General features: G+C 46.3%; 1 protein-coding gene across 1 annotated transcript; it reads right to left on the reverse strand.

Annotated features, from left to right (window-relative positions):
• Positions 1–1651: 1651 nt before the first annotated feature.
• Positions 1652–6973, reverse strand: LOC146566599 (uncharacterized). Its single transcript, XM_085287846.1, has 2 exons — positions 6313–6973; positions 1652–5001 (listed from the first exon to the last, which is right to left on the reverse strand). The coding sequence occupies exons 1-2, from the start codon at positions 6971–6973 to the stop codon at positions 4688–4690; spliced, it is 975 nt and encodes a 324-aa protein (XP_085143972.1). The 3' UTR covers positions 1652–4687.
• Positions 6974–7537: the final 564 nt, after the last annotated feature.

Genomic DNA, 7537 nt, shown 5'->3' on the forward strand with positions numbered 1-7537 from the left:
CTTCACCATCCATTCGAGCGTGCATTCACATCTACAGCCAATTTATAATCACCAATTAACCCAACATGCAAAAAACCCCAATCATAACCATCAATAACAAATTGTAAAGTGAATGTGTTGTTATCATGTTATTTGGTGTTTTACCCTAAACAAATAATGTCACCCCGATTCATAATAATTATTAGCAGATTTTATTTATTAGTAGATATGACTTAATTTTATTTATGTCACTATTTTGGTGGTTTAAAAAAAAAGAATAAATGTAATATTTATTATAGTCGATAAGAGACGTTTACATTATATTTCTATTTTTATATTCACTATATTTACTTACATTTTTATGTGTGTTTTTCAGTGATGACCAGTTGTTCTGTAACAAAGTTGCATTGCTGAGCGCGTTCCGAATAATTCAAGGTGCGAAGCAAAGGTGAGACTGGTGAAAACGAACCACAGACACGTAGACGCTTGTTAAAGGCGCTCTGAATGCATTACAGCATCATCGTTCAACATGCAGGGTGATCAAAGCCACAGTCCTCCGTTGCGTTTCGGTGGCTCGGCCTATCCAAATAAAAACAATAACCCTCATCATCCCGTCTGCCTCTGCAACAGGTATTAGAAGGATTTGTTTCAGTTTTATAAAAGCACCACATGCATCTGTTCCTCTGCTGTGATCATATTTATTTACCATTCATAAAGTTTTTAAACTTCAGTGGCATCTATTAAAAATATTTCATTGTCTTTTAACAATAAATAACGATTAATTAACTGCAGTTAAATGTTCCCTGAATTTAATCTGTGGGTTTTTTTCTTTGTGAAGCTTATTAAAATGAAAAGTGCTTGAAAGCCCCGTTTTGTCCTGAAGGCTGTCCGAACAGTTTTAATATATCATGAAAAAGAAGATCTTTTTTACTGTTATTTAAAATTTTCAGTCTTTAGTAGAATACCAAAATTATGATGCGTGCTGAACCCGTGGCATTTCTGCAGCACTGAGTAGAGCCTGCAGGTCTTTCCCTCAGATGCACGACTGAAGCAAACCCAGGGCAGCAAATCCTTTGGTGGATCTTGTAAGGTCGCAACACATTTTTCAGGAGTGTATTGATATTTCTTTTCTTGCTTTTCTTTGTTTTTTTGAACTGATGAAAATTCTATTAGTTAGTGTAAAGAAGTGAAAATAAGAGGGATAAAAATGGCTCTTTTTGAAAAAGAGGAAACGATTTTAAAATCTGCTCGTCAGTCACATTGTTTCAGCCGTTACTGCTTGTGTGTGTGTAGTTTGAACAAACCTGGCAATTTAGTAAAAAATATCTACTATTTACAAATGAAAGTTTCACAGCTCGTGTGCCTTTTTTAAATACACTGGATATTTCCGCCTCTTTGAACTTAACTGCCAAAGAGCAGAACAGAGGAGATCGTTTTGTTTTTACTCTCTGAGGGGGAAAGGCCAACAGAGTGTGGGGACAGAAAGTGTTCAAGTTATTAACCCGAATATTTAACACTAATGCAGTTCTCACCTCGTGTATTTTTTATTTTGTGTTATGATATGAAACAGGCCTCAAGCACACAGTAAAGGCCTCTTTCCACATCAATGTGTGTGTGTGTGTGTGTGTGTGTATACACAAGTTGTTAATTAATGCTTCGTTTCACACTTCAATTTGAAGAGAGGGATTTATTTGTATTTACAGCCACAATTTATTGACAGAAATAAGGCACACTTACAGGACAACCTCACATGTGTTGAAAAGAGTGGTTAGCCTAAAGGGATCACCGTAGTCATCAGCAGCTGCAGCAGCATGTCGTCAGCACACAACAGCATTAGTGCACGAGCACAGGAGCACACATGCACTTTAGATAGGCGTCACTCTCAGCACACAATGCCTCATTCGTCCACGCCTCAAAGAAATTGAGCGTTGCATTTGACAGGACATGTCAACAGTGGGTTTTACAGCAAAGCAGCTCTTTTGAAACAGTCCAAACACAGGCTGGCACACACAGTGACTAACACAACACTTTATACCACATCACGGTGTGCTCATCACCACCACTGAAGAGCCCAAAATCAGTCAGGAAATGCAACAGTTGACTGCCTGGATGCATGTGTTTGCTTTTTAATGCAAACAAAGGAATCATCGCAGGCTAACGGTGTAGCAGTGGAGCTAGATGTAAGGTGTTTACACAATGCAACATGAGATGACAGCAGCGGTGGCAGCCAGCTGAAGCCCCGCAGCAGCAACAAACACAGTTGCAGGTAGCAAACAGCGAGAGGACCGCGTCCACGCTACGGCACAGTGGACATGCAGAGCAGGGGAGGAGGCTCCTTTTTGGATTCGTCATTACCCCACAAATGCTCCGGTTTACATCCTCCTACACACGTTTAAGCATGTTGCTCTGTTTGTTTCCACGAGCAAAGGAGCAGTAATTATCAGCTAAGCCAAGTGTTAAGCATTAATTGCATTATTGGAATAATCTGCAGTGGTAATGACTGGGATGATTTGTATAATTACAGTCACAAGCATGTCTAAGTGACTCTAACTTTTATATTCGACGTGGCAGCAAAGCCGGCGCAGAAACTGCTTCTTAAAGGCTCGGAAAAGCCCAGCGATACGGAAATCTGCAGCACACAATCACGGGAGGCGATGCATGTGAGGACGTGGCTGTATGACTCGAGCTGATCCTATTAAGTGTTTAAATGGATTTTACACGGCTGTTAAGGTTCAGAATGTGCCATCAGACATGGAGATGGAATCCATATTCATGATGTATTGGCCCGGCTGGCAACGCAGAAAAAGCTGGTTATAGACCATTTGAGCCAGGGGTAATTGTTTATCTAGACGCCGCTTTCCTCAATGCATAAATTGAGCTGTCGACTGCTCGTGGTGGACATTTTGTTTTCTCAGCTATGAGTGTGTGCGTGCATTAGTGTGAGTGTGTGTGAGGCTCAGCGGCAGCAGCAGCGTTACATGTGGCGTAAACCTCACTGCGATAAATGCCATTTGAGCAGCCATTTGCATAAAAAAGGGGGAACACAAGAGGCAGCTCAGCACAGCTCAGTCACAGAATAAATGCACTACACGGAGCTGAAGAAAAGGAGGTTCCACTCTGTAACCGCAGCCGGTGGATGTCCACTGGCCCCTCAGTAAATATTACAGGCCCACGCTGATGTCACACTCTAATGAAGCCAAACTTAATCACACAGCTTTTATGGTAGTTTTTGTTTAGCTGTGCCGAGCACAGAGCGCTGTGCCTGCAGCGTGCGCACACGAGGACTGACGCTCAAACAAGAGAAGCAGTCTGAAGCCATCACCACACACTCTCAGTATGTTCTTGGTGTTGTTGGCATCTTCGGTGTTAGACAGAATTGAGCCTTGGTCTTCATCCTTCTTATCGATGAGTGCATTCACGAGCTGGGCCCACGTCCTTATTTTAGGTTTGACAGCGTTTTTAGTAGATAGAGGATTAAATGTGAACTGAGCTGTGGTTTGGGGAAGGCATGGGAGGGATCCCCGTTTACTAATGAGAAAAGAAGACGTGAAAGAACTGAAAAAGGGGAGGGAGGCTGGGGCAAGAAAACAAGAACGAAAAGCTTGTAGAGCTAGGGGCGTGTTTGGAGGCGTGGTCAGATCATTTATCTCCAATTGTACTAATAATCTTTTTTATTAATTGACTAATTTCCAAACCTTCAAGGACCAAAAAAGCCTTTCTTCTACATACCCAGTGTGAGTGTGCGGGGCTATCCCACCTGTCACACACAGCCCTGGAGTCTAAGGTACAGCCAGTCCAGTGCAGACCAAGGAAATGAAAGATGTAAAGATATTACACCTGATGAGCCGTGCTTTAGTTTCTATGTTTAAATCTAGAGCCTTATCTTTGCTTATTTCATGTTGTCGGCACACAGAGTGCCAGGCGGGAGTATTAATGCAGATCCAGTGCTCAGCACAGAAACCTGTTGCTCGCGTGAGAGAATGTGTCCTTCTTGACGGGAAGGCTTCAGACAGGCATCTGTCTGCTGCCACTGCTTGTTCCAGGCTGGCTTTGCAGGAACACGTACACATGCACACGTCTAATAATCCAGCGTTTCCCTCAAAGAACAACACACACACTGAAAGACTACATCCACACACCACGCCTCGCAGACAGAGACACACCGACAGATGTATGGTGGGACAGACACGAGGACACTGTCGACCTCACACCGTGGCTCAGCACACAGGAAGTGGGCGGGAAGGCAAGACAGCGGGATGCAGCGGAAATCAAAGAAGAGATGGGTTTTCTTTATAGGAAGGTGGAGCGTGGAGGTGTGGCTTCACCCAACCTGACAGACCTCCGTGGTTGGGTGGTGTTTTGTCGGGGGGAGGTGAGGTGGGTGAGTGCGGGGGGGGCTGAGGGGTATTGGGCGAAGAGAGGACTCTCCTCGACTACGCGTATTCTTAAGCAATAACAACGTGATCTGTATTATCCACCCAAGAATACCCGTCACCGAAGAGAGTCTTTCAGTAAACAGGGGAGCTAAGCCAGAAAGCACGTGAGCAGCGCCACTGCCATCGTATCATCATCACCACCACCATCACCACCATGGCCATCGCCGCTGCCATCAGCAGCCCCCCTTCAGGCTCCGGTGGCAAACAGAAACATACACATACACAGAGAGTGGCCAGTGCATTGATTGAAGACGCCTCGCTGCAGTGTGAGGCTAGGCTCCATCAATGGCTCCTCTGCAAAGGAGAAAATTAACAATGGTGGCATTTTCAATCCAAGCCAGCAAGTGGGTGTCAGAGGGAGACACAGAAAACAGAGAAAAAAAGGGTGTGAAAAAGCTCACGTTACATCGATTCAGTCTCTCACGCCTCTGTGCAACCATCTCTGCAAGCGACAGGGGGAGCGTGAGAAACGGCGACCGTCTCTCACCTGGACTACAGCCCGGCAGCACCGCCCAGATCTCCCGAAAGCTCATCCAGCTCTTCCCCATGAGACCTGGGAAGGAGGGGTTGGAGGGTGACAGGGGGGCTGGGGTGCACACACAGGGGAGACGGAGGGTTAGGCAGGTCAGGCCAGGAGCTGCTGTGGTGTGACAATAGCCCTGTACACTCCATTACCATCCCCTCCCCACCCCCATGGGACAGGCAGAGAAATCAACACATGGATTATACAACGGGAGGGAGGGAGGGGGCAGCACATGCAGGCAACTCATTTGTTTGATTTTATGAAATACTACTGTGTTTCTGCAGGTGTCTAGCTTACTGGAGCGGGCTATTTACTGGAAGAGCAAGCATTTTGTACAGAGTTTACTTGTTGCAACTTGTTAACTTTAAAATTGACTTTAAATCGGTTCCTAAGTATTAGTTTGGCAGATTTATTTCTTTATTTTGAAATTAAAGCAATGTATTTAAATGTCGGTGGGTGATGCATGAATAATGGATGAAAAGTTCAAGCAAATTTATTCCGTTCTATTCTAATTAAACTAGCCGGCTGAATACAAAGAGCACGCTCCAGCTAAGCTGATCCAAAATCATTCCATTGATTTTTTCCCCACAATCAGGCTGCTTTGGTAAAAGGTTGTCAGTCTGTGTCTCTGTCACGCTGGCACTAAATGAACTGTTTCATTGTTCCTGAGACCTGAAAAATCATATTTAACAGGAGGAACAGATGGTGTGACTGGACTTGCAATCAGAAAACACAGTGACGAGGATGAAAAATCCCAACGTGCAGATGAGCTGAAGCAGAACGAAGAAACAAACTGATGATCAGAGTCAGCAGCCCCAAGCTGGCAGGAGGAAGACTGAGGAGCAACGAGACAAAGAAGGAAGAAAGCAGAGGCTAACCTAGCATCCCCTCCTCTATTCTTCACTTAAGCTCGACTCAGCCAGGCCAGTCTGCACACACACACACACACACTCAGAGAGGTCGGCCGGCCCAAGTATCATTGATTGTAGAGTGGAAGCTCCCTGGAGTCTCATCAGATTACTATGAGCATGATTGTGTCAGTCTTTGTTTGTGAGCGTCAGGAAGAGCAGCAGCACACATCAGGAGGATGCTGCCTCACACAGTTGCTTTCTTTCTCTTTGCTCAGGAGCTGCAGGTACTCCCTCCTGTCTCCACTCAACTTTCAGGACCTTGCTTACACACACACACATTCACACATCTTGTGGTTCTTCTAAAGTGCCCACAGTCTGGTGAAGATGATGAGTGCAGACAGGAGAGCAGGCTGATGGAGGTGATGTAGAAGCCAGGTTTTTTTTCTGCGCTTCACAGGATGTGCAAATGGAGACAGCAAAGTATGGAAGTGCGAGCTCTGTGTGTGCCACTCTGGCCTCTTACCCTGCTTCCTCCTGTCACTCAGGGTGGTGCCTCTCCTCAGCTCTCCTACAATTCTCCTTGCCTCGCTGAGGGTCCGTGGCAAACTGGGAGGTGGTGATCTCCCTCCCCCTCCCAGTTCCAGGAAGAGCTCCCTGAGGAGAAGGTGGAGGCAGATCCCGGCAGGAGACGGAGCATCCAGCAGCGAGAGCGGCGGCCGCTGCGCCGCTGCTGATGGAGGCAGCGGTACGGATGCTGCGGCTGCTGCTGCCAGAGAGGGATGAGCGAAGGACGCTTCACAAAAGAGCTCCTCTTCTTCTCCTTTCCCTCCTCTACTTCTTCTTCTCCTTCCACTTTTCCTGCTGCTCTCCAGCACTGAAAGAAGCCAGTTGTTGCTCTGCCGTGGCAAATGAACAGGCAGCCGGCGACAAGCTGGTGGAGCGAGTGAGAAAGCAGGCAGATGGGAGAGAGAGAGAGAGAGAGGGAAAGTGCAAGTGTGTGGTGTGATGTGGCATCTGTGAGAGAGTGATAGAGGAGAGAGGGAAAGATAAAACAGGGGGCAGGAGGATAGATGAACCAGGAAGAAGGTGGGGTAAGGTAGGATGCAGGGAGAGAGCAAGAGAGAGAGAGAGAGGTATTGCAGCAATGAAAACCTTGAGCCAGCAGCAGTCTGTCTAAGCCACATCCCTGCTACGAGGAGAGGTAGAGAATAATTAGATTTGAGCATTTCTCACACACACACACACACACACACACACACACACACACACACACACACACACACACACACACACACACACACACACACACACACACACACACACGTCCTGGAACCTAGTACTGCTGGATTAATTGATGTACTGTGTGCTTCACGGCCCTCAGCCAACACTTCCACCAGCAGCCACTAAACTGTGGGAGAAAAAAATGAGAAATGAAGTGAGGGGTGACTGTGATGATGCTGGAGAAGAAGAGGAGGAAGAGAGGAAATGAATGGGCCCCTGGGACTGATGAAAGCATACCACGAGGATGTGAGGAATCACTGATACGCGCACACACACAGGACGACGAGGCTGCTGTGTGGACTGAAGTCTGCCAACGTTTCCTATTAGCCGTCTTTGTTAAACATGTTAAGGGGACGCTTCAGGCGATGTGAGCCAAATGCCCGTGTTCCTACGGCGATGTGTGATGTCACACAGCTGATATTTCACACACTTCTCATTCATGCTGACTGAATGTGAGCGGTGTGAAA

This window comes from Mchenga conophoros, linkage group LG9, assembly GCF_057382185.1.
Source record: "Mchenga conophoros isolate Kocher_MC1m ecotype Shallow Benthic linkage group LG9, M_conophoros_male_GT1.1, whole genome shotgun sequence".
NCBI classification, from domain to species: Eukaryota; Metazoa; Chordata; class Actinopteri; order Cichliformes; family Cichlidae; genus Mchenga; species Mchenga conophoros.